Source organism: Thamnophis elegans, unplaced genomic scaffold, assembly GCF_009769535.1.
Source record: "Thamnophis elegans isolate rThaEle1 unplaced genomic scaffold, rThaEle1.pri scaffold_94_arrow_ctg1, whole genome shotgun sequence".
Lineage (NCBI taxonomy): Eukaryota > Metazoa > Chordata > Lepidosauria > Squamata > Colubridae > Thamnophis > Thamnophis elegans.
The window spans coordinates 163,349-190,827 of NW_022473917.1; the positions used below are offsets into that span (position 1 = coordinate 163,349).

A 27,479-nucleotide genomic window follows, 5' to 3' on the forward strand; every position below is an offset into this window, starting at 1 on the left:
AACAAAATATGAATCCCACCACTGGATCACAGTATTGCAAAATTTGATAATCCCACTTGTAACATAATACTGTTGTGTAATCAGTTAACTCAAGCACACCATCCTCCAATATTAGAAGAAAAAAGGATTCCATATAATCAGGGGTGGCATTCAGTAGGTTCTGACCAGTTCTAAAGAACCGGTAGTGGAAATTTTGAGTAGTTCGGAGAACCGACAAATACCACCTCTGGCTGGGCCCGCCCCCATCTATTCTCTGCCTCCCGAGTCCTTGCTGATCGGGAGGGAATGGGGATTTTGCAGTAACCTTCCAGTAGAGTGGGGACGGAATGGGGATTTTATAGTATCCTTTCCCTGGAGTGGGGAGGGAATAGGGATTTTACAGTATCCTTTCCCTGGAGTGGGGAGGGAATGGAGATTTTGCAGTATCCTTTCGCTGGAGTGGGGAGGGAATGGGGATTTTACAATATCCTTTCCCTGGAATGGGGAAGGAATGGGGATTTTACAATATCCTTTCCCTGGAGTGGGGAAGGAATGGGGATTTTACAGTATCCTTTCCCTGGAGTGGGGAGGGAATGGGGATTTTGCAGTATCCTTTCCCTGGAATGGGGAAGGAATGGGGATTTTACAGAATCCTTCCCCAGGAGTGGGGAGTGAATGGGGATTTTGCAGTATCCTTACCCAAGAGTGGGGAGGGAATGGGGATTTTGCAGTATCCTTTCCCTGGAGTGCCCATCAAGCCACGCCCACAGAACCGGTAGTAAAAAATGTGGAATCCCACCACTGCATATAATGGTCATTGTGTGTGCATTTAGGCATTATAATAAGAACCATAAAATCTACATATATATCAAGGTATTGATAGGTTTGTAAAAGCAACACATTCTTTTTTATATGAAGCGTCTCATCAAAGAAATCTTCCACATGAAACTATGATTCATAGCAAAATCATGCTAAACAACATCCTAACAGTGAACACCCTTGACTCAAACTATATATTATCATGTTTTTATTTAAGTTTAACGTGTTCTTGGAAACTTGGACCCTCTAGTTTCTGAATCAGGGATTCTGGCTTTATAAGATGTAAAAACTGACAAGAGCTTTGATCTACGAATAAACTATGGTTAAGCAAGACACATCCAGCTTCAACTAATCCAAGATCCCAACAAGATTAAAACCTTTGAAATTTTTATAACACTCTTTGATGCCCGCTTTAAATGTCTTCAGAATTGAAGTCGTAATAAAAGAGAGTGAATTTAATGAGCACGGCTCATTAGAAGAAGAACATTATCCAAAGTTAGTTCTGAGTTTTCACCACTAAATGTTCAGCCAGAGTAGTGCCGATGAAGTGGAATTATAATTCTTTTAATTTCTTACAGTGGCCTTTTCAAGTGTTCCCCAATACACCACATTAATCTCTTTACTCAGCAAAAAAAATGCTGATTTGTTTGATCCAGAATTTCTTTTGAGTTCCCTCCCTCTTTCCCTCCCTCCCTCCCTCCCTCCCTCCCTCCCTCTCTCTCTCTCTAGCTCTCTCTCTCTCTGTATCTTTCTTTCTCTCTCTCTGTCTCTGTCTGTCTCTCTGTCTCTGTCTCTCTGTCTCTCTCTGTCTCTCTCTCTCCAGTAATTGGTTTAACAGACAATCCTTCTCTCTAATCCATGCTTTAATTCTAATAACATAAGGGCCACATTTACCTGCTTTAAGAAAAATTTAATCTGTCTCAGGCATCTGTCGAAAACAGTGTTTTATGATCAGGCTGAAAGTGCTTTAAGAATGTATACATTTCTTTTTTTTCCCCCATGTGAAAAGGTATGTGTGTGTGTGTGTGTGTGTGTGTGTGTGTGTGTGTATATATATATGTTATATTTATGCTGATAAATAAATAGCTTGAAATAGATCTATACTAGTCTCCCTTTATTTATTTATCAGCATAAATATAACAAATGTAACAAAAAAGGCAACAGTAAAAAATATTGGGTTTCTGTCTGGATGGACTCTTGTGACGAGCCTAATGACAGAGAGTGGAAGTGTGACCTTCCTCCCATACTTGGGCATACCAGGGGTTGTGACTTTAAGTATATACCTCCCACCCTGGCTGGCTGATAAAGGAGTCGTTCTCTGTAGCTCAAATGGTTAACTCCCTGCCTGGGAGGCAATAGAGCACAGGTTCGATTCCCAAACTTGGGTATGGCTAGCTGATGAGAGCTAAATAGCTTGAAATAGATCTATACTAGTCTCCCTTTATTTATTTATCAGCATAAATATAACAAATGTAACAAAAAAGGCAACAATATATATATATATATATATATATATATATATATTATATATATATATATATATATATATATATATATATATATATATATATATATATATATATATATATATATATATATATTTTCTGGGATCCTATCCAAGCAGTTACATGCGTATTAATTCAGTCTGCCTTATGTTCTTTAAGAGACATTGAAAGCAAGTCTTACCAATGGTTTCCATATTAATAAGGAAAAAAAGCAAGACAAGAATTGTGTTTGCTTTTCACGGATTTTTTTTTTTTAAGCTTGGTTCTGAATATAAGCAACATGCTACATTTTCCAGACCCTGGTGATAAGATATAGACTAGGGGTCTCAAATCTTTCTGGTTTCAGAAGAGGCACAGAAATTCTGTTCCGATCAGCTAATTCAATGCTTATGCCTGGATGAGCTCAAGCTAAATGAAAGCTAATTATAATCATAAGGTAGAATTGATTTTTCTTCATGTATGTAACAGGACAGAATAGCAGAGTTGGAAGGGACCTTGGAGGTCTTCTAGTCCAACTCCCTGCTCCAGGCAGGAAACCCTACACCACTTCAGACAAATGGTTCTCCAATTTCTTCTTTAAAACCTCCAGTGTTCGCAACTTCTGGAGGCAAGTTTTCCCACTGATTCATTGTTCTCACTGTCAGGAAATCTCTCCTCACTTCTCGATTGCTTCTCTCCTTGAGTAGTTCTCATCCATTGTTTCTTACCTTCCCTTCTGGTCCCTTGGAGAATAGTTTGATGCCCTCTTCTTTGTGGCAGTCCCTAAGATATTGGAACACTGCTATCATGCCTCCCCTGGTCCTTCTTCTCCTTAAACTAGACATACCTAGTTCCAGCCATCCATTCTTCAGGATACAGAATACAGGATTGAGATGGTTAACATAGTATTGAGGCATTATAGCCATAACCAATTCCTGCAACTGTTCTTTATATGCTTTAGCCTGCAGAAAGTTAGCACCTACCACTCTCCTAGAAAAATTAGATATTTTGGGAAATATTTAAAAAGCCAGAATGTTATATTTCCTTGGAGGATAAAAGAAGAAATGTGTTTTAAAGACAGAAAGCACCTCCCTGTCCACAACAGATATTTGGTGCCCATTAAGATAGACTGGGCCAGCCCATTTTCAAGACAAAAGACCTCCAGCTCCCGGGATTAAGACATGACCCTCCAGGACGTAATAGGAAGATCTAGTAGCAGGGCTCACTTCTAAGTGCACAATCTCCTAACAACATTGCATCACCCAGCAAACTTCAACCAAACTTGACTCGGACAAACTTGACCTCATATGGATCCATGGGAGTCTGACAACAGCCAATAGAATGCGTGTCCTTGCACAGGAACAGGTAGCTCAAATGCAAAGCCCAAAAGAATGCATAACCCCCCCTTTCATTCTCAACTCCATGTGGTCAGCTGCACCAGAGAACCATGTGCTTGGTGGTTCCCTTTCATCATTAAACCGTCTTTCCAATCAGCTCCCAGCCCTCCATTTTGTCTCCAGCGTCTTTCCCCTATCTTGGAACTGAACCAGATGGGTATTTCTTCCAACAAGCCTCCAGTTCCCCTGATCCTCTTCGTTGCTCTTCTCTGAACTCTTTCTAGAGTCTCAACGTCTTTTGTACATCGTAGCAACCAAAACCGGATGCTGAAAAATTGTCTTCCACAGTCTGGGGGGGCGTTGATTGTTTGTGTGTAGGGGGGAATGGTTTGGCAAGTGCAACCGAGTTTGCACGCATGTGTAGATGACGTTTCACTCACTCGACTGCCACTTGTGCAGTCCGTTTCCCACCGGGCCACAGACTGGTACCCATCCATGGACCGAATATTCAGGACCTCTCAGAGGTGGGTTCCTACCAGTTCGCACCTATTCGGTAGAACCGGTTCGTCAAATCTACCGAACCGGTTAGAAGAGGTTCCACCAGTGGACCCGGAAAGCAGGCCACACCTACAGAAGAGGTTCCAAAATTTTTGAAACCCACCACTGGTCCTTGGATAGGATTATTCTGCACTATCATGCTCATATTTATAAAACTCAGTGCCTCTGTGAAAGGTAAGGATGACTACTGCGTTTGTGGTGCAATCAGAACATTGCGTGTGTTGAAGTTGTTTTAACGCAAACCAAAGATGCCTTTCAAAAAACAAGTTTACATCCTATTCTTGGGAATGCCAGTGTTGTGTGAGAGGTAATTTACGGTGGTTCTGACAAGTGCCGTCGGCATCTTCATATCCGGTCACATGGGTGGCAAGCCACTCCCATCCGGTCACATGGGCGGCAAGCCACTCCCACGAAGGAGGCCACACCCACAGAGTAGGTTCGAACAATTTTTGAAACCCACCACTGGCACCTCTGCTCTAGACTCTTGCAGCTACCCAATTTCACAGGATCATCCAGCCCAAATTAAAGGAAAAATCTGCCATTTCCCTTCTGCTCTTGGCTGCATGGAGGGTCCAGGCAGCCAAATGTATAATTAAAAGGGAAAAATAAAAAATAAAAGACTTACTGTGGGATCTTTACCAGCCATTTTGCACTCATCCACCTTGGCTGTTGACGCTGGCCAGAAAATCTGCGTGGAAAGAAAATAAAACATTTTAAATGGATTCCATAATCTTTAACGCATAGTCAGGGAGGAGGGGATTATTCTGAACTGAACCTCCTGCCTTTGCATCATGCCTCAACTCATAAAGTCAATATTTTTGTACAACTAACTTGCTGGGGAAATTCTACCTTCAGTTTTTCTTATGAAAAAAAAAACCTTGTTTGAATACAGATTTTCTTTTGTCTTCCACTCCTAACTCTCCTCTGAAGTACCCATTGAATCACAGAATAGCAAAGTTGGTAGGAACCTTGGAGGTCTTCTAGTCCATACTGTGATACTGTTCAACTTGTGCCAAACTTTGGAAACTTGGTACCATTTCAGATAAATGGCTGTCCAGTATCTTCAAACCCTTCAGGGATGGAGCACCAGAGGTGGGTTCCTACCAGTTCGCACCTATTCGGTAGAACCGGTTTGTCAAATCTACCGAACCAGTTAGAAGAGGACCCGGAAAGCAGGCCACACCTACAGAAGAGGTTCCAAATTTTTTTGAAACCCACCACTGGTGGGTGTGTAACAGGGGTGGGTTTCTCGCCCCGTTCCAACCGGTTCGGTTGGAACGAGGCCGGCGGCGTCCTCGCGCATGTGTGCGGCGTCCTCGCGCACGTGTGCGGTGTCCTCGCGCACGCGTGCAGCGCACGCATGCGTACTAGCGTCTGTGCGATGCTCCAGCTGCTCCTGGAGGATCGCGCAGGTGCTGTATGCATCCTGCGCATGTGTGGAAGCGCAGAATTCATCAAAACCGGGTAAGGAGCGGGCGCGCGGGCTCGCGCAGGCGTGGGGGGGGCCTTTGCCGTTCCCGGAAGTTACTTACTTCCGGGTTCGGCGACCAACCGGATCGCAGGGACCGCCGCGAACTGGTTGAAACCCACCCCTGGTGTGTAATGTCCCGCAGTTATCTACGCATTAATAATGATCTAGTAATATTTCCTTATACATTTTAGGGACCTTTCCTTACATAATTGGTGTTTTCTTTCATACTTTTGGATTTCTAATTTCTGTTTCCGTTAGTTGGCAATTGCTAAAACCAATCCCACGTGAAAAAGTATTCAAAGCCCCCTTGATTTTAATTGTCAATTTATTTATTCCTGCACATTGTAATATTTATTCATTTAAACCCTTGTGTAATTTACATCCTTGCACCCCTAACCCTTTAGGAAAAAAAAAACCCAGGGGTGTTCAAACTTGATAGTTTTAAGATTTTAAGGTTTCGATAGGACTCTTAGAGGCGGGCGGGGCGATTGGTGAGCCAGCCAATCAGTGAGCAACGGGCAGGGCAAGCGTGGTGCGGACGGGCGGGGGGAGGGAGCTGGAACCGGTTCTAAATGGCACGGTAGATTTGTGGAACCTCTTCTATAGAAGAGGTTAGAACTGGCAGGAACTCACTCCTGTGTACTAGGCTAGACACAGTGAGTTCTAGAAGGAGGAGGAGGAGGAGGAGGAGGAGGAGGAGGAGGAGGAGGAGGAGGAGGAGGAGGAGGAAAGGAGAAGGAGGAGAAGAGGAAGAGGAGGAGGAAGAAGAAGGTGGAGGAGGAGAAGAGGAGGAGGAGAAAGAAGAGGAGGAGGAGAAGAAGACGAGAAGGAGGAGAAGGAGAAGAGGAAGAGGAGGAGGAAGAAGGAGAAGGAAGAAGAGGAGGAGGAGAAGGCGGCAAGGGCAAACCACTTCTGAACATTTTGCCTGTCCAGGCAAATGCTAGGAGTCACAAAGACACACACGGTTTGGCTTTGTGTAGCCTTTGACGTGTCCAGTGATTCATGAGTACCTTTTGGAACAGTTGAGCAAGAAAAAGCAGATTCAGCATGCCTCCTGCAACTGAATCATTCTTCGCCCAAGCTTGCTTGAATGTTCTCTGCATGACAGAGTCCATCCACAAAGACACTTTTGGAATTCAGGCTACTGGAGAAACCAGGTTTGGATTAGTGCGATGCCTTCTGCAAGCCGTGTCTCTTTCTGATGCGAGACATAATACTTTGCTCTCCTCCCTTTGGGGATCTTAAAGGATGGGGAGGCTCAGGGGCAGGGTATTTTGGGGGTAGCTGCGCTACTCTGGAAGCTTCCACAACATCCAGATGGCCTCTTTATGATGAGCGCTGATAATGTTACCTAGTTTGGTAATGAAACGTTTGCAAGAAAACAACCAAGCTTGGAGAACATCAAGGTGCCCCTCATTTGAACCGTGAGCTTCAAATATTCTCAGCAGCTAGTTCTGCAAGCTTTAGTTTAACAAATAACACTCCAAAGGATAATTTTTCGATGGGAAATATCAGATATTAAATTTAGAGCTGTGTGTGACTGATTGATTGATTGGTTGTGGTGTAGAGATTAGAATTCCCTATTAACTCTGCCCACTAACTCTGCCCACTGTCAGGCGTTCGATCCTGACCAGCACAAGGTTGACTCAGCCTTCCATCCCTCTGACATTGGTAACACGAGGACCCAGATAGTTTTGCGCAATATACTGATTCTGTAAAGCTAGAGAAAAGACGAACTAGAGGTGACATGGTAGCAGTATTATTTGAGACGCTGCCACAAAGAGAAGAGGGTCAACTTATTTTCAAAAGCAGAAGAAAACAGGACAAGAAACAACCCAATTGAAACTCGTCAAGGACAGAAGCAACCTGGAATTAAGAAGAAACTTCCTAACAGTGAGAACAATCAACCAGTGGAACAGAAGTTGCCTTCAGAAGTTGTGGGTGCTTCATCACTGGAGGTTTTCAAGAAGTGACTGCACAGCCACCTGTTGTGGCCCAGCTGGAGCCGTTGGAGCTGCCACCAGACTCCGACAGCAAAGGGCCCTATGAGTCGGCCCTGGAGGATGTGGAGGACCCTGGACAGGGTTCCGACTCCGAGCAGGGTGCAGAGAGACTGGTTGGCCACCAGGTGGCGCCCGAGCCTTGGATTAGTGGGGAGGAGACAAGGGAGAGTGAGCCAGAAACCAACTGTGAGTTGTTCCAAGATGCACGCCGTCGAAGGGCTACTCCGCGTCAAAAACAACTATGTAATTACAGGAGGTAATTACGCTCAGCTGATGGTCATTAGGCTTCTCTCCAGAATATAAAAGAGACTGCTTGTGCCACGCCCTTCTCGCAGAAGTCAACGCTTTGACTACAGAGAAACTAACTTGGCAGGCTGGATTGCTGCCAGAGTTTGTCTGAATTGCTGCCAAAGTTTGTCGGCCTTGCTGCCAAGGTCCTTATCTGTTTGTTTACTTGGCTTTCAGTCACCGAGAGGCTGAACTTGTTATTAAAGGACATTCTCATTTAAGCTTGTCTCGGTATTCTTTACTGGATGGAGGAGGGGGTCAGAACAGCCACCTGTCTGAATTGGCATAGTGTCTCCTGCTTGAACTGGGGTTGGAGTAGAAGACCTTCAAGGTTCCTTCCAGTACTATGTTGATTGAACTGCTGTAAGTATGCTTTTGCTGTTGCTAAACTCAAAAGGAATCATGCTTCCAAAAAAAAGAGCTAATTCTCCATGAGATTCACACAGGCTAGAGTAAAGGAAAGTGAAATAGGTTTAGAAGCCAGACCCAAAAAAAGTAGAAATTAAACCTCTGTTGCTAGGAACAAAGAACACAGTTTAGTACTTCTATGTTTGTTGGAGCGATTCCAACTTGAAGCAGGTCTGCTGGCGGAATCAGCTGCCATCAACCATCCTCTCATTTACTAGTCTAGAAAAGTTAGACAGACATTGTTCTCCTTCTGATTCCTCCTGTGAAGTTTCAACAAACTCGTTCCGCTTGGAGGATCCACCATAAAATGCATCTCAGGTTTCCATAATTGCAATCGCTGTCAGTGTGAAAACATGTCTTCGAATGAGACGTTAAACAGGGATTGGCCAATGTGGTTACAACTGGTGGGTGGGTGCCCTCGCCCCCACGTTGTCGCCTGGAGCAATGCAGAATTCATGCAAAAGACGAATAAGAAAGGGAAACGGCATGTGGTTGGAAGATGAATTTTCTTTTTAGGAGAGTCGGGAAACAGCTTAAAATCACTGGAATAACATTCAAAGGAAGGGATACCAAACTGGCTCTGTGTTGGAGAAGACTTTTGAGAGTCCCTTGGCCTGCAAGGAGATCAAATCAATCAAGTTTAAAGGAAATCAATCTTGACTTGAAGATAGTGTTGTGGCCCACCAGTGGCCAGCAGAGCTGGGGGCAGATTCAGACAGTGAGGAGGTTGGGGAGGAAGATGGGCCAGTCCTGGAGTCTGGGGAAGGCTCTGATGAGGGCTCTGTGTCGGAGGCAGAGAGGGGCCAGGGCCGTCTGAGAGTTATCAGCTGCCTTCAGAGTCAAACATCAGTGAGCCAGACAAACAGCTGGAGCCTGTTCCCAGTGTGTGCATGCACAGAATTGCCAGATGAAGGGAAAAGCTAAAGAACAGAGGTTGACTTGGGAGTAAGGCCACAGGTGGACGGTGAATGGCCCCTCCCAGAGGAAATAAAAGAGGAGCGAAAGGGGAGTGGAGTTTGCAGGAGGCAATTAGTTTGCTTAATTGGTTTGTGACTCTCCGAAGCTCCTTGCCAAGTTTTGCAGATATCGGCCTGGCAGCTCTCCAAGCCAGATAAGGTCTGTGACTGTAAATCCTCGCTGGAAAGACTTTGCTGGATATGAATGAGCAGAATTCACAGTCAATTAATAAAAGGGGGTTTTGTCGGGACCAGGAGTTGACAAGTTGTCAAAGCCTCCTGTGTGCTGAATGGACTTTAGCCAGGAAATCAGAACACCTTGAGATTCATTGTGTTCTTCCCACAACAAGCCTCATGAAAGGAGATGAGAAAAACAGAGGAGGGGATGGTTAGATGGTGTCATTGAAACAATGAACATGGATTTAGGCAAACCATGATAGATGGTAGGGGACAAGGGGGGTCTTGGCATGCTATGAACCATGAGTTTGTGAAGAGTCAGACAGAATTTAGCAACTAAACAACAACAAAATCTACCTTGGGAGACTTCTGGAGTAGTAAAAGTAATACTCAACATACAACTAGGAGAGAATACATAGAATCAGCCCTGAACTAAGGAGAAATTTCCTGAAAGTGAGAACAACTAATCAGTGGAACATCTTGCCTTCAGAAGCTGGGAATGCTCCAACACTGGAGATTTGTAAGAAGAGATTTGTCTGAAATGTTTCCTGCCTAAAAAGGGGGTTGGACTAGAAGACCTCTAAGGTTCTTTCCAACTCTGTTATTCTAAATTCTAAAAAAACTACTCAGCAACCATTCAAGTTACGAAGGAACCCTCCAAAAGGTGTTTATGGCATAACTTTGACCATTTACACAAGATACACAGCCAGATCGCTGGAATAGATTGGTGTGTGTGTGTGTGTGTGTGTGTGTGTGTCTGTCTGTCTGTCTGTCTGTGTGTGTTACTGGTTGTTTGAAGAATAATCCAACTCTTTATCCTTTTAAACACACAGCCCACCTCTCTATCCAGGAAAATACCCAATGCAATAATTATGTGTCTGTGTGTGTGTGCGTGCATGCGCTGTACTGTGCTATGTATGTATGTATATGTGTGTGTATGTGTGTATACATACAGAGAGAGAGGGAGGGAGGGAGGGAGGGAGGGAGGGAAATACATACACTGTATTTTTTGTTATATAAGATGCTCCGGAGTATAAGATGCTCCTTAGCTTTTGGGGAGGAGAATAAGAAAAAAAAATTCTGCCTCTGTCTACCAGCATCCATCGTATTTATCTGGCTAGCATCCTGTCAGTGTGTGAGAGAGTTGAGGGCTGTTTGGAAACAAACAGTATTTGCTGTGTGAGCAACAAGGAAGGAGACAGCGAGGAGCCTGGGCGTGGCTTGTTCTATACTAAAGCTGCTACTGTGCTGGTATCTGAAACTAAAACTGAAAGTGAAACTTCTCTCCGCTGAACTACCACATTGGAAAACCTGCTTTTGGTATTGTGTATTTACTTCATGTGTTATATTATATATCAAGAGAAGTTATTGAATCCTGCTGAATTGGTTACTGGTGCTGTGCTTTCTGAGTGTGATTGCTGCTACAAACTCTGACACGTCCTTGCAGCAAAGAGCGAACAGCCAGGTGGGATTATTGCAGCCTGGTTCATCATAAACAGCTGATTGTCGGGTGGATCGGCCTCCCCGAATACCCCCAATCAGCTGTTCCAGGCTGCAGGGATTGCCACAAACCATCACCTCCTCCGTGCCTCGTTTTGGCTTATATTCGGGGTATAAGACACACCCAAGTTTTCATCCTCTTTTAGTGGGGGGGGGGGGAAGTGTGACTTACACTCCAAAAACTATGGTGTGTGTGTGTGTGTGTGTGTGTGTGTGTGTTCTTTCCAAACACTGCCAGCCCTGTGCACGGATGTCCCATATGTTCCATCTGTCTTGCTTTACAAGAAACAGGCTCTGTTTTGAATCGACTCTCGAAGGAAGCCTTTTTAAAATATTGTCCGTCTGTGTGAAGAAATTTGAGGGGTTTGTTTCCCTAATGCCTCAGGCATGTCAGATCCCAGCAATGAGGATGAATGTATGTGTTCCCTGATAAATTCAGCCAGATTTAAATCATGGTTTAAATATTCTGTTAATATGGTCTTCTTAAAAAGAAAAAAACCAAGGGAAGAAATATGTCAGAGATGCTACTGTATTAAGAGTATTTAAAGGTAAAGGTTCCCCTCACACATATGTGCTAGTCATTCCCGACTCTAGGGGGTGATGCTCATCTTCAAAGCTGAAGGACCAGCGCTGTCCAAAGATGTCTCGGTGTTCATGTGGCCAGCATGACTAAACACCGAAGGCAGATGGAACGCTGTTCCCTTCCCACCAAAGGTGGTTCCTATTTTTCTACTTGCATTTTTAACATGCTTTCGAACTGCTAAGTTGGCAGAAGCTGGGACAAGTAATGGGAGCTCACTCCGCTATGCGGCACTAGGGATTCGAACCGCTGAACTGCCAACCTTCTGATTGACAAGCTCAGCGTCTTAGCCACTGAGCCACCGAGCCCCTAGTGTAGTGTTTGTGCAGTTCCTAACATCTAGGAAGTTAAGAACTACACAAACACTACACCGTTGGAAATGTATGCATATACGTAGTTGAAGCTATCCAGGAAACATCAAAACATGAGGCTCTCTTCTTACTTCATAGAGTATCTATGTTGAGACAAAAATGATAGCTCAGGGCAAGTATTATTGTACGTCTATCCTACTCAGTGTCGGTCGAGCTAGCCTGTGTGGTTAGCCACACAAAGCTAAACAAAGTCTACATATTCACAATAATAAGTAAGATATGAAACCACTGTAACCACATTATCTCATCCATAAGCTACAGAAATATTCAAACTATAAATATTGATGCTTCTGTAATTGAAAAGAACATGTTGCAAAGGCCTTTAGGAAGGAAGGAAGGAAGGAAGGAAGGAAGGAAGGAAGGAAGGAAGGAAGGAAGGAAGGAAGGAAGGAGAAAGGGAAAGGAAGATAATAGAAGGAAGGGAGGGAAGAAGGAAGGAAGGAGAAAGGGAAAGGAAGATAATAGAAGGAAGGGAGGGAGGGAGGGAGGGAGGGAGGGAGGGAGGGAGGAAGGAAGGAAGGAGAAAGGGAAAGGAAGATAATAGAAGGAAGGAAGGAAGGAAGGAAGGAAGGAGAAAGGGAAAGGAAGATAATAGAAGGAAGGGAGGGAAGAAGGAAGGAAGGAAGGAGAAAGGGAAAGGAAGATAATAGAAGGGAGGAAGGGAGGAAGGAAGGGAGGAAGGAAGGAGAAAGGGAAAGGAAGATAATAGAAGGAAGGGAGGAAGGAAGGAAGGAAGGAAGGAAGGAAGGAAGGAAGGAAGGAGAAAGGGAAAGGAAGATAATAGAAGGGAGGAAGGGAGGAAGGAAGGAGAAAGGGAAAGGAAGATAATAGAAGGAAGGGAGGGAGGGAGGAAGGAAGGAAGGAGAAAGGGAAAGGAAGATAATAGAAGGGAGGGAGGGAGGAAGGGAGGAAGTAAGGAGAAAGGGAAAGGAAGATAATAGAAGGAAGGGAGGGAGGGAGGGAGGGAGGAAGGAAGGAAGGAAGGAAGGAAGGAAGGAGAAAGGGAAAGGAAGATAATAGAAGGGAGGGAGGGAGGGAGGGAGGGAGGGAGGAAGGAAGGAAGGAAGGAAGGAAGGAAGGAAGGAAGGAAGGAAGGAAGGAAAGAAGGAAGGACCTCATACCACTATGTAATTCTATTCTTTAACAACTAATTTATATTTTAGCAATATAATAATGTTAGTAGTATAATATAATATAGTAGTAATTGCACTGTACAGATTCTTCCCCAAAAGCAATCTATAGACACTAGATCAGATTATGGTTGGGAAACAAAATTTAGGTGACTGCGTCTTGGGCAACTTCAGCTGAGCAAAAAAACTCCAGAGGTTTATCTTCTATTTTTACAAAGCCATGTTCTCTCTTTCCCACAAGATTAAAGTTTTTGTTTCCTCCCTTAATGCATCCTTTGGAAAGGGACCAACCAGTAGAGAACTCAAAATCAAGAAGATTTTAAACCAGCCTAGGGGTAAACCGTTTTCCACCCCACTTGTCTACCATTGATCCAAGATGATCCACCACAGTGGTTTTCCATTTTACATCCATGCTTAGATAATTTTTCCTTTTGTAAACTTAAAAGCTTTTGACCTGGTATAAATATCTGTGGTCTGGCACAGAAACATATGTGAACCTATTGTCTTCCTAATTGGTTAAGCAAAATTGCTCCTGTAAGATGGAAAATTCATACAGTCTATTAATGGGAGACTGTTGTTATCCCTCCCTCTTTCATGTCAAAAAAATTAAGTAGAAAATCTTACGTCAGAGCGCGCACAGCTTTACTACCAAAGTGCAATAACAGCAAATAGAGGTTTGTCATAAAATAGTGGTTTTATCAACAAAAGAATATATACTATACATACATGTACTATAGGCAGAGGTCAAACAATCAGCAATTACAGCAGGGAAAAACAGATGGAGAGAGAGAGAGAGAGAGAGAGAGACAGAGACAGAGAGAGAGACAGAGAGAGAGAGAGACAGAGAGAGAGAGACAGAGAGAGAGAGAGACAGAGACAGAGACAGACAGACAGACTGATAGGACCTTTTCCTATTATACAGGCTCTTAAAGGGATAACAGCCAAAAAATCTTGCTGACTGATTCCCATCACTGCACCATTGCAGCAGCTGGTCAGCTCTTAAATCACTAACCTGACATCTTTCATTCCCAACCACACCGTGAACTTACATTCAGTGGCTCCTGGCTTATGTTATTGATATTCAACGACAAAATATGATCTTTGCTGCCAATGTAGATCCGATCTTGATCTTCATCCATCACTAATATCCTGTAGTCTAAAGGCTGATGGGAGAGAGAGTAAAATTGGGATGTCTGGGTTTCCTGTAGTTCTGCAAAAGAAAGAGAAATCTGACATTAATTTTCCTTCCATGGGTGATGAATTTCATTACAAATATTTTCAACGACTAAAAATTTTTTTTGCAAGTCTGCAATTTTAATTGCATTTTCTCAAGACTCTGAAAGGCATCATATTCTGAGCTGCTACCCTAAATTGGTGTGCATATTAGTTTCCAACACATTCCCAAATCAGAGGTGGTATTCAGACAGTTCGGATTGGTTCGCTTGAACCGGTAGTGGGAATCACGGATGCGTCCACCCTTCCGCTCTGGATCTATGTTATCCTATTTAGGCACTTTTTCACGCCAAAAGCGCATGTGTGGAAGGCTGAATGCATTCGGGGACGTGCGGGCTCACATTTGCAAACCGGTAGGGAAAGTAAATGAATACTACCCCTGTCCCAAATCAGAGGTGGTATTCAGCAGGTTCTGACCAGTTCTGGAGAACCGGTAGCGGAAATTTTGAGTAGTTTGGAGAACCGGTAAATACCACCTCTGGCTGGCCACGCCCCCATCTATTCTCTGCCTCCCGAGTTCCAGCTGATCAGGAGGAAATGGGGATTTTGCGGTAGCCTTCCCCTGCCACATCCACCAAACCATGCCCACCAAGCCACGCCCACAGAACGGGTAGTAAAAAAAATTGAATCCCACCACTGTCCCAAATATCTTGTTGTTTGCAGTTCAAAACACGCAATCTTTAGAAGGTACACCCTGGTCTTAACGATCTTCAGAAGTATTTATATTGACAATAGCACCCAAAAATGCACCTATTTCCACTCTTTTAATGCTTTTTTTGATGCATGTTGCCTAATGTGACATTATGAGTGCAGGCAAGCAGAAATGATAGGGGTTGGGATGTGATATTTGTTTCTCCATAATCTCCCCTTAGAGAGGAGTATTTGTCCAGAGTTTTGAACTCCATTTTCACCAGATTAGCAGTTTGCAAATACATGAACTGAACTCTTCCATGACTTCAATCAAACTTGATAATTGTTAAGCCTTAAGAGGGGATGCATAATTAAGTCTTTCCCTACACTTGCAAACCGACTAAATCAGGATATTTTGAGACTTCATTAACTGGTGTGAAAAGACACATCTGTCCTGTACTTTGACTTGCTACTATTCTTAGCCAAACACTACACTGAAAAGATCAGCAGTCTGTTCTTCGACAAGAATTTTAAATAACTACAAAGCCAAAGTATCTGAGTTTCCCCGAGGGAGTCAAGCTATTCTCCAAAGCACCTGAAGGCAGGACAAGAAGCAATGGGTGGAAACTAATCAAGGAAAGAAGCAACTTAGAACTAAGGAGAAATTTCCTGACAGTTAGAACCATTAATCAGTGGAACAACTTGCCTCCAGAAGTTGTGAATGCCCCAACATTTTAAAGAAGAGATTCGACAACCATTCTTCTGAAGTGATGTAGGCCTAAGCAGAGGTTGGACTAGAAGACCTCCAAGGTCCCTTCCAATTCTATTCTATTCTATTCTATTCTATTCCATTCCATTCCAATTCCAATTCCATTCCATATTTTCTTTTCTATTTTATTCCATTCTATTCCACTCCATATTTTCTATTCTATTCTATTCTATTCCATTCCATTCCATTCCATATTTTCTTTTCCATTCTATTCCATTCCATTCCATATTTTCTATTCTATTCTATTCTATTCTATTCTATTCCATTCCATTCCACTCCATATTTTCTATTCTATTCTATTCTATTCTATTCTATTCTATTCTATTCTATTCTATTCCATTCCATTCCATTCCATTCCATATTTTCTTTTCTATTCTATTCTATTCTATTCCATTCCATTCCACTCCATATTTTCTATTCTATTCTATTCCATTCCATTCCATTCCATTCCATTCCAACCAGTCATACATTTGCTAGACATAATAAATAACTGGCCTATACATGAAGACAGATTAGATCCTAATCCCACCATATTAGCAATTAATTTATGACACAATGAGCTTTAATAGATGGGCTTTCCATTTGTAACAAAGAAATCAAGCTTCTTAGTTCATAAAAAATATAACTCCATCAAAGGGCAATTAAAAATATGTCAAGATGACGAGCTCCACCATATCGCAAAAGAATACGTTTTAATTTCCAGAGAGACAGTTTAGAATTATAACTGATCATCCCTATCGTCTCATGGCGATGTCCCCATTTTCTGAAAACACGTAGATGCAGAAAACACTTCCCAGCCTTTGATTAATTACCTTCCCCTTAGTATTAATCTTCATGGATTAAGCTACTCATAGTTTAACGGTGATGCCATAGTGCGGTGCATAGTTACTAATTATGCTTAATCATCGTGCAGATCCTACTTAGAGCCTTTCCTGGCAATCTTATCCATAAAGAAACACATGTTGCGTTCTATACCAAAATATTCTGCTACTTGGCTCACACCTTGGAATTCTGATGAAAGATGTACTACGAAGTATTTTTAACCATCTCTTTATTTTACCTCTTGTATACATGAAGCAAAAATCCAACACCTTTGGGGGGTTGAATGGGAAAACAGGAAGGTATTATAGAAATAGAAAAAGAGATTGAAAAAGAAAAGTACTTGGATGATTATATTGGAATTTACAGTTACATACCCAAAGGAGAAAAGGGGGAAGACGCCCCCCCACCCCCAAGAGGGAATGTTAAATGCCAAAGTTGGGAATATTGAGAAAGGTTGGATGGAAAAATTGGGGAGAGGTATTAGAACAATAGAATTAAAAGGAGAAGAAGAATTCAAAAGAAAAAAATATAAAAATTTCAAGGTCAAGGAAAAAAAACAGCCACTAAATGGATGGAGAGAAAAGACCATAAGAGAAATTAAGTCTCTGAGAGACTAAGAGAAAATGATTAAAAAGAGGAAAGAAAGAGAAGGATTTATTAATAGAATAGAATGAAATTTAGCGAATATAGCCAAAGGTTTATTTATGTTTAATACGAGGTGTGGGAAATAGATTAAAATGATTATTTGTGGATAACTAATCAAATGAGATGTTTAATAGGCAAAATTAAATTTGAGGATATATGTTATTAACAGTAAAACAGAATAATAGATGGAAATGATATGTTAAACGTGATTAACTTGGAGACGCAAATAATGATATTGTCAATTGATTAAGAAGAAGTGAAAATTAAGCAGGAGATTATGGAATGAAGCTAAGATGACTGAAATGGAAAATGGAAAAAAAAAAGATGGAAAATGTATAATTAGAAGATGTAAAGGACTTGGACAACACTTGGTTTATAAAGAAATTTAAGTATGTAACAAAAAAATTAAAATAAAAACCTTGCTTGCAAAAAAAAAAAAATACCTTTTCTTTGCAGAGGTGTTTAAAAAAAATGAATTTCTAGTCTTGGGGTTTGGCCAACCATTGGGTTTCATTGGTGGGATGCTGCCAGTTTAACGACTGGTTCAGTGAATGCGCGCTGAGCACATGTGGGTGCTTTGCACGCATGCCTAGCGCTGAAAATGGCGCATTTAGAAGCTCAGCCGCTTACCGCCCACATCAGCAACGGTAAGTGAAACAGGTAGGAGGGGGAAAGCAGCTGTGGCACGCGATTGAGTTGAGATAGAAAGCAGGAAATAAAGGACAGGTAGGAGGGCGATGCCATCTGATCATCGGAGCTACCGGCTTGCCTGAACCGGTCTGAATCGGCTGAATACCACCTCTGGTTGGTTTCCATTTAAGAGAAAAGTTATGTGCCTTTCTGTTCAGATTTAAACCTGAATATAGGTAGCCTTCACCTTACGACCACAATTGAGGTCAACGTTTATGTTGCTAAGTGAGGAATTTATTAAGCGGGTTTCTTGCCCCATTTCTTAAGTGGATTACTGCAGTTGTTATGCCAGGAACCTGGTTGTTAAGTGAATCTGTCTCCCTCGTTTTCAGGAGGTCACAAAAGAAGGATCACGTGATTCCCCGGGACACTGTGAGTCAGTTGTCAAGCCTCTGAATGTAAATCATGGGGATGCTGCAACAGTCATACATGTGGTCATGTATGACATTTTTTTTCAGGGCCGTCGTAATGTCACCAAACAAACCCGAGGATTATCTGTAGATTGATCCACGCCAAAATCCACAATGAATATTGCCATATTAGGTGAATCAAGTCTATTTGGTAAATGTCAGGTTTCCTAAAAATGCCCTAATTGATTCATGAGTACCAAGCCAAGTTTCAATTCAAAACTAGTTGTTTATTAGGAGCACCATAGGCAAGATCTTTTCGCAGTCACTTTGTTTCAGTTACAGCTGAATTTTACCCCTGTTCCTTTCCCCCACCCACCCTCAGTCTGTGTCATAAATCACATTCCCCAATGAGGTGCACCCCTTCCAAGCCTGCTGTGGTAATCTGAAATCCGACTTCAGATGACAGTATGTGCTCCCCCTCCCCTACCCCCCCCCCCCATGGCAATGTTAGGACTTGACAGTAATATCTGTTCAATGTTCTTGGAAAGATTTTCATTTTGTTGCTTGTGCAAGCGAAATTAATTTGATTAATTTTAATTCCATGTTCAGCTGGAGAGCATGTTCTACACGGCCCCTACAGTTATGCCAGATAATGTTATTGATGGCTCCACCACGACAATCAAAATGCCATCGAATTGGGGTCTCTGACATAACTGTGTTTGTTCTTAAACACAGCTGCAACTTTTTTTTTTTTAAGGGTGAAACATTGCAGGTGGAAAACTGGTTCCTTGTTCAAACACCTTTTGCACTGCACAAACTCAGCCTCTCCATAAAACCCCTATCGTAAAAATACTTACCGCTGTTCATATCTGGGCATCAGAGTTTAAAATAACACTGAGAACTCCGTATTTCAAAACTTCAGTTTGTTCCCATATGAGATACGGCTTATCCATCGGTTGACAATAAACCCTTGTTTGCCAGAGTTAACAGAATGGAGTTCGTGCATTGCTAGGGGCAAATATTATTTAAAAAGTAGAAAGAATCAAGCATCTAATGTGCCTCATGCGAACAAAGGCTTCTCGCCCTGCCAATAATATTCGGGATGTGTGTATAGTGCTAGGAGAGTGTTGGCAAAACATTTTGGCACTAAGTGCCAAAATGGGAGCTTGTTCATGCGGGAGAGCTGAAAGCAGAAACGCAGCTCCCGGGCGGACGTGCGCGGGAGCTCCGGAAACCGGAAGAGAAGCTCCCCGCCATGCATGCATGCGCCAGGAAGCTGAGTTTCTGGTTTCTGGCATGCACATGAATGTAGGCTACCTGGTCTTCTGGTTTCTGGAAGAACAGCTGGCCGGTGCGCATGCAAGCACTCGAAACTGGGAGCTCAGCTTCCTGGTGCCACCAAGTCCATCCAGCAGGGGGATAAATAGTTGTCTGCCACACCTATTCATCTCTGCCCCCCACCTTTTATTCCCAGAGCTAGGGTGGAGCTTCACTAGCAGTGGTGGCTTTTCTGTTCCAAGGACCGGCCCATAGATTTCCACTGCTCTCCTCTCCTCTGTGCATCTGTGCATCAGGCACTGGATCCAGCTGTTCCTCCTCTTCCTCATCAGACACCTCCAGACCTGGGGGCTGTTGACTCTCCATCTGAGGGCTGACGGACAGCCCAGGCCCCACCTCTCCCTCTCTCTCTGACAGCTCCACTCCCTCTTCCTCCTCAGAGCTCTCCGGTTGCCTTGATGCTGACCCTGGCTGCCATACCTGCTCCTCCTCCTCTGATTTAGCGGCCATAACAAAATCCATCCTTGGCCAAGACCCTTGATAAAGCAGTGTCCCTAATTCCCACCTCCCGATCCCAGATACAATGCCGAATAATACAAATTACCCTTTTGACACGGCGAGAGAGCGAAAATAATTATTCCGGGGAGAGGAGGTGAAAGCACCAGCTAGAAAGCACGGCTGACACATCACCGTAACTTTCACGGATATGCGACCTTACACTTACAAATTCTCAGCCTACCATATGGTGTTACTGAGTTCCGAATCAGTTTATTTCTTCATTAGGCAAGTGTCAACTTTTCCATCTGTGTCCCTGGATTTCTTTTTTTCCCCCACTCTCTTCTTCTCTCACCTTCCCTGTAAGGCGCTAAACATTTTCCCTTCAGTGCCTGGGCCTAGTTTGAAAGCTGTACGATTGTGTGGACCAGTGGTGGGATTCAAATAATTTACCAACCAGTTCTCTGCCCTAATGACCAGCTGGGTAGGCGGGGCTCGGTGGTCATGTGATCATGTGGGTGTGGCCAAGTCAAGGTCACTCAGGTCGATGGGCGCTTCGCCTTAGTTGTTACAATGGTAATAAGGGTTAACCGGAGAGGCAGTTTCTGTAAGCGAGGGCAATAAAGATGAGGCTAGAAACAACACCAGAATGTTTCCTTCCTGCCTTCCTTACAGGATTAGCCCTGCAAAGTGGGAAAAATCAAAAGGAGATTTCTTCCAACAACCGGTTCTCCAAACTGCTTAGAAAGTTACCAAGTGGTTCTCTCTAATAGGTGCGAACTGGCTGAATCCCACCACTGGTTTGCCATCATGGCCCTCCTCCTTCTTTTCACTAGATTAGATATACCTAACTCTACAACGGTTCTTTGCTTTTAAAAGATCTGCAACTTTACTGAATGTTTTTTTCTTGTCTGGCCAGGCAAGGGTTTGTTTGTGGGGGAGAATCTAACACATTAACTTGCTGTAGTCCATTCAGTGTCCAACCTAGGTGTGAACCGGCTGAATCCCACCACTGGTGTGGACGGACACAACCCTTCCGTTGTTGAGTACATACAACATAGACCATAGAATAACCGAGTTGGAAGAGGCCCTGGGGGTCTTCGAGTCCAACCCCTTGCTCATGCAGGGCATCCTATACCAGTGATGGCTAACCTTTTAGTCTTCACGTGCCAAAATCACTGGCACCCATACCCACAATGCAATGCTGACACCCTGCACATGTGCGCATGACACACACCCTGTGCATGCGTGCAATCCCAATGACCCCCACGCATGCACACGACAACCACCACCCCCGTGGCCTGTTTTGCGCCTAGCAGGCCTCCCTGAAGCCTCCTGAAACCAACAATGGGGCACTGGAACCCCTCCATGTTACTCCCCCCAACAGGCATGCAGACCCCCCCTGCCCCCACACATGCCCACACACCCCCATGCATGTGTGTGGCATCCCTGCACATGCACACATGTCTCCCACATGTGCAGCAGAGACCCAAAAATCAGCTGGCTAACAGGAGGCACACATTCAAGCATGATGGAGCTGAGATGGGCAATGGATTGTGTTCTGACCCCCCCTTGTTCGACACCAAAGCACTCCAAGCCAAAGTTACTTTACGGAATTTATTAAGAGACAGACAGGTCCTTGGCAGCAAACTGCCACAGATAAACCTTGGCAGCCATCCAGCCTGCCAAGCTCACAGTACTGTTCTCCAACATTAGCTAATGTGTTGACTTCTGCAAGAGGGGCGTGTGCACAAGCAGTCCTTTTATAGTCTGGAGAGGAGCCTAATGACCACCAGCTGAGTGCAATTGCCTCCTGTAATTGCGTAATTGTTCCTTACGCCTATTAGCTCTCCGGTGCTGGGCATCTAGGAACAACCCCCTTGGCTCCTCCCCACTGCTGATGTCAGGATCACACTCTCTTGTCTCCTCCCCACCGGTCCAAGGCTCAGGCGCCTCCTGTTGGCCAACCAGCCTCCCTGCGCCCTGCTTGGAGTCGGAACCCTGTCCAGGGTCCTCCACATCCTCCAAAGCCGACTCATAGGGCCCCTCGCTGTCGGAGTCTGGTGGCAGCTCCAACGGCTCCTGCTGGGCCACAACAGGATTGCACATCTGCAGAGAGGGCTTTGAGTGTCACCTGTGGTATACATGCCATAGGTCCGCCATCATGGCCCTCTACCATTTCAGACAAATGGTTTTCCAGTCTCTTTTTAAAAGACTCCAGGGATGGAGCACCCACAACTTCCGAAGGCAAGCTTTATTCCATTGGACGATTGCTCTTCTCATTAGGAAATGTCTCCTTATTTCTAGATTGCTCCTCTCCTTGGCTAGTTTCCATCCATTGTTTCTCTTCTTGCCTTTTGGTGCTTTGGAAAATAAGTTGACCCCCTCTTCTTTGTAGCAGCTCCTCAAATATTGAATCTCAAATATTGAAAGTCTACTATCATGTCATCCCTAGTCCTTCCTTTCACTAGACTAAAGATAAAGTTTCCCCTTGCACATATGTGCTAATCGTGGGGGGCGGTGCTCATCTCCGTTTCAAAGCCGAAGAGCCAGCGCTGCCTGAAGACATCTCTGTGGTCATGTGGCTGGCATGACTCAACGCCGAAGGCGCACGGAATGCTGGTCCCTTCCCACCAAAGGTGGTTCCTATTTTTCTACTTCCATTTTGTACATGCTTTTCAAACTAGGTTGGCAGAAGCTGGGACAAGTAACAGGAGCTCACTCCATTACGCTGGGGATTCGAACCGCCAAACTGCTGACCTTTCTGATCGACAAGCTCAGCATCTTAGACACTGAGCCACCACATCCCTATTTCCTTACCCAATTCCTGTAACTGTTCTGTGTTTTACCCTCCAGTCCCTAATCATCCTTGTTGTTCTTCTCTATACGCTTTCCAGATTGTCAACAACTTTTTTCTTATATCGTGGTGGCCAGAACTGGATGTAGTATTCCAAGTGTGTCCATACTACATCTTTGTAAAGTTCTAGTACAGAACTTTATGTGATCTTGATTCTGTCCCTCTATTAATACAACCTGCATTGGGTGGGGTTTTTTTTGGCTGTACTTGGTATATTTTTGTGTATTTTTTTTAGATGCTGGTAAATCATTAACAGTTGGATATTGCTAACACTGAATTCTAAACCGTAGATCTACAATTAGCATTGATTAATTCTGAAGGTGCTAATAAGCGCAGTTAATAACAAAGGAAAATGCAGAGTCAATTAAAATGTCTCTTTGGGTCTTAAGACACTTCAAGGCTTTGAGAGTTAACGGTGAAGATTAAATTTCTTTCTCTTTTTTAAGAACTGCAAAAACATGTGACAATACTAAGGATTAGGTTTCTCTCATTAGGTCTTTGGCTCAAAATGTGATGATGATTATTTTTTTGTACAGAAGGATCAAAATGTGTTGTGACAACATCTGTTCTCTTTCCTCAAAATTCTTTCGGAATACGTATTTCTAAAAATAAATGTTAAAAAATGAAAAATAATCCAGTTGAGAAACCGATCTTGTTTAAGGTGTGGTGCTCTGCTCTCTCTTCCTGGATTTTTTTTAAAATACTAGGTGATAACCTGACGTTGCCTGGGTATTTATTTATAAGGGGAAAATGTCCAGACCAAATGGAATTTCTAAAGGAGGGAGCCTCCTTGTGGAGCACTGTGAAGCCGTTACCATGGCAACTCCAGTGCACTGTACAGTAGAAGCCATTTTATGGCAGTACATTAGAAGTCAATGAAAGGCACAACAGGCTGCATCTTAACAGAACACCCACCCCCAAGGTGTTTTGGGGGTGTCTTACCCCCACAATTTTTGTTTCCAGAGAGTAAGTCATCTGTGTACCAAGTTTGGTTGAAATGGCTCGAGGCATCCCAGAGTTATACTAGAACATGCACACACTCAGATACACACACACACACACACACAGAGGAAGGGAGGGAGGGACAGAGGGAGGGAGAGGGAGAGAGGGAGAGAGATTGAGAACACAGAGGTGGCATTCAGCAGGTTCTGACCAGTTCTGGAGAACTGGTAGCGGAAATTTTGAGTAGTTCGGAGAACCAGCAAATGCCACCTCTGACTGGCCCCACCCCCATCTATTCTCTGCCTCCCGAGTCCCAGCTGATTGGGAGGGAATGGGGATTTTGCAGTATCCTTCCCCTGCCTTGCCCACCAAGCCACACCCACAGAACTGGCAGTAAAAAAAATTGAATAGATGGGGGCGGGGCCAGTCAGAGGTGGCGCAAGTACAGGAGGTAATTGCACTCAACTGGTGGTCATTAGGCTCCTCTCCAGACTATAAAAAGACTGCTTGTGCACACGCTCTTTTGCAGAAGTCAACGCAGGAACTAATGTCGAAGAACATTATTGTGAGCTTGGCAGGCTGGATTGCTGCCAAGGACCTGTCTGTCTGTTAATTAAATGCCGTAACTTATCTTTGGCTCGGAGTGTGTTGGTGTGGGACGAGGGGGGTCAGAACACATATCCATGCTCATACTTATACCTGCTATCTTGTACATGCTTGACAAATTAATAAATAAATAAAATAAAATAGAGTGGACAAACAGGGAATGCACAAGGACTATTCCTTTGGGTTAAATTTTCAATCCTTCACGAACTAACTTTAAGCAAATTGAATGCATTTTATAAAGTTGGAAAACCAGCGGTTATGAAAATCAAAGGAAGCTGTAATATCAGCTGAGATAGACACGGTGTTATCAATTTTAAAAAAATAAGTTCAGAACTTAACAGTAAATTCTATCCAAGCTACTGAAGATCTATTCTGATTTAACAGATCCTTTAGCATTATAGAATATTGAGGCTGCATGTTCAAAGAAACCAGGATTTCTAATGTGGTTTGCCACGCTTACAAAGAGAAGCTTTAATGCCTTCTCCAAGCGTGGACAAAACTCAAAATCTTTCCAACCCAACTTGTATTTTGGCCAAGAGTATTTAGAGTCTGGGGAAGAAGGAAGAACAAAGATTCTGCTTAGAAGGACAGATTTTTCCCTTCAGGAAATTAGAATTAGAAATAGAAAAGTTTCCTTTACAAAACCGATGATGTTTTCTCCGGCCTCAAGGATGCTTTTTTTAAAAAAAAAAATAAAAAAGGTCATATGTTCGGTATGCAGAAGGATTGACTGGATGGATCCCCCCCCCCCTATTTTAATAAAAAAGTATCATTTGAAAGTAAATGTATAAGCTTAGCATAATAGGATCTGCGCTTCCAATAAATGCAAACCAAAAAGATAATTGCAGTGTTTTTAATTGTTATGTTTATAAAGTTTTAAATGCAGATTTCATTGCAGCTACCATCAATCTATTTATCTTCCTTCCTTTCTTCCCCCCCCTCCTTCCCTCCTCCCTCCCCTTATCTTCTCCTTCATTCCTTCATTCCTTCCTCATCTTCCTTCCTTCCTTCCTTCTCCACGTGCCTCCAACCTTTTCATCTTCCTCCCTCCCTTTCCCCTCCTTTTCTCCCTCCCTCCCTTCCTCTCCTTTCATTTTTTCCTTCCTTCCTTCCTTCCTTCCTTCCTTCCTTCCTCCTCCTTTCCTCCCTCCCTTCCGCTCCCTTCATTTTTTCCTTCCTTCTTTTCTTCCTTCCCTAATGTTCTCTTCCCTTTCTCCTTCCTTCCTTCTTCTCTTCCTCTCTCTTCTTATCTTCCCCTTCTTTCTTTCTTTTCTTCCTCATCGTCTTTATTTCCTCCTTCCCTCCCTGCGTCCATCCTTTTCATGTTTCTTCCTTCCTTCCTTCCTCCTCCTTTCTTCCCTCCCTTCCTCTCCCTTCATTTTTTCATTCCTTCTTTCCCTCCTTCCCTAATGTTCTCTTCCCTTTCTCCTTCCTTAAGAGCCGAGGTGGCACAGTGGTTAAATGCAGCACTGCAGGCTACTTCAGCTGACTGCAGTTCTGCAGTTCGGCTGTTCAAATCTCACCGGCTCAAGGTTGACTCAGCCTTCCATCCTTCCGAGGTGGGTAAAATGAGGACCCGGATTGTTGTTGGGGGCAATATGCTGACTCTGTAAACCACTTAGAGAGGGCTGAAAGCCCTATGAAGCGGTATATAAGTCTAACTGCTATTGCTATTGCTATTCCTTCCTCCCTCCCTCCCACCCTCCCCTTATCTTTCCCTTTCTTCCTTCCTTCCATTATCTTCCTCCATTCCTCCTTCCTTCCCTCCCCTTATCTTCCCCTTCCTTCCTCATCTTCCTTCTTTTCTTCCTCCTTCCCTCCCTGCTTCCATCCTTTTCATCTTCCTCCCTCCCCCCTCTCCTTTCACTTTTCCTTCCTTCTTTTCTCCCTTCCTTCCCTAAGGTTCCCCTCCCTTTCTCCCTCCTTCCTTCCTTCCTTCCTTCCTTCCTTCCTTCCTTCCTTCCTTCCTTCCTTCTTTTCAGCAGGGGGCAGCCCTGCCCACCAGCAATGCAAAGATGCCAGCCTGCTCCTCCTTAAGGAACTTTCCTGGAGCAACAGCCAACTGATCCTGAAAAGCTGCCAGCTGCCTCACCCCGTTCCCCTCTTCCGCACCCATCCTTTCTTCCGTGTGCATTGGAATGAAGCCTTCCCTGACTCAAGGCGGTTCACGTCAATGGTGTGTGTGTGTGTGTGTGTGTGTGTGTGTAAATCGTGTCTGATTCTGATCCAAACCAGCAGCCTGAGGAGGAAACCACAAGGCCTCAGTTGCAGGAGACGAGATATCCTTCGCTACCAAGGTCTTGAGTTCGGTGCCACCGAAAGATTTGCTGTCTTATCATATAAACTTCAAGTATGCAATGCCTGGGGTGTTTCCCCCCCTCCCCAACCTGCTATTTTATCTGGCATGTGGTTTTCTGGAGTAGCAAAAATCTCTGCTCTACGTTTATGGCTTCCAGACGGCAGCAGGGCATGCCAATCCTGTCTGCAGTGGTTTCATGGTGCCAGTGGCAGAAGGAAACAGAAGGGAAATCAGCAACGGAGGCCCATCAATGGTTGGATATCACATGAAGGAAGGGAAACGAAGCAGAGCTCAGCCTGGCTTAATCCCGAAGGCTTGTGAAAACAGCACTAGCCTGTAGCGTTATTTGCCGCTTTGTGGTGCTTTGCATTCCTTTCTAAGTGGTTTATAAAGTCAGCCTATCGCCTCCAGGAATCTAGGTCCTCAATTTACTGACCTGGGGAGAATGAGTCAACCTTGAGCCAGTCGGGATTGAACTGCTGGCAGTGGGCAGAGGTAGCCTACAATCCTGCATCCTAACCATTGTGCCACCATGGATGGATGGATGGGAGGGATGGTAGAAGGAAGGGAAGGGGGGAGGAAGAAAGGAAGGAAGGAAGGAAGGGAGGGAGGGAGGGAGGGAGGGAGGGAGGGAGGAAGGGAGGAAGCAAGGAAGGGAGGGAAGGAGGAACAGCTATAGCACAGACTTATATAGCATTTCACAGTGCTTTACAGCACTCTCTAAGTGGTTTACAGTCAGCTTCTTGCTCCCAAGAATCTGGGTCCTCATTTTACTGACCTCGGAAGGACGGAAGGCTGAGTC

At 44.0% G+C, this 27,479-nt stretch overlaps 1 protein-coding gene across 1 annotated transcript in view; it reads right to left on the reverse strand.

The window, feature by feature from the left end:
• LOC116523700 (semaphorin-3C-like) overlaps nt 1-14,266 on the reverse strand; it is an 82,441-nt gene extending 68,175 nt beyond the window's left edge. The window contains 2 exon segments of the mRNA XM_032238833.1: nt 4,803-4,865; nt 14,111-14,266. Of these exon segments, the coding sequence (XP_032094724.1) occupies nt 4,803-4,865; nt 14,111-14,200 (153 nt within the window). The 5' untranslated portion in view covers nt 14,201-14,266.
• Nucleotides 14,267-27,479: the final 13,213 nt, after the last annotated feature.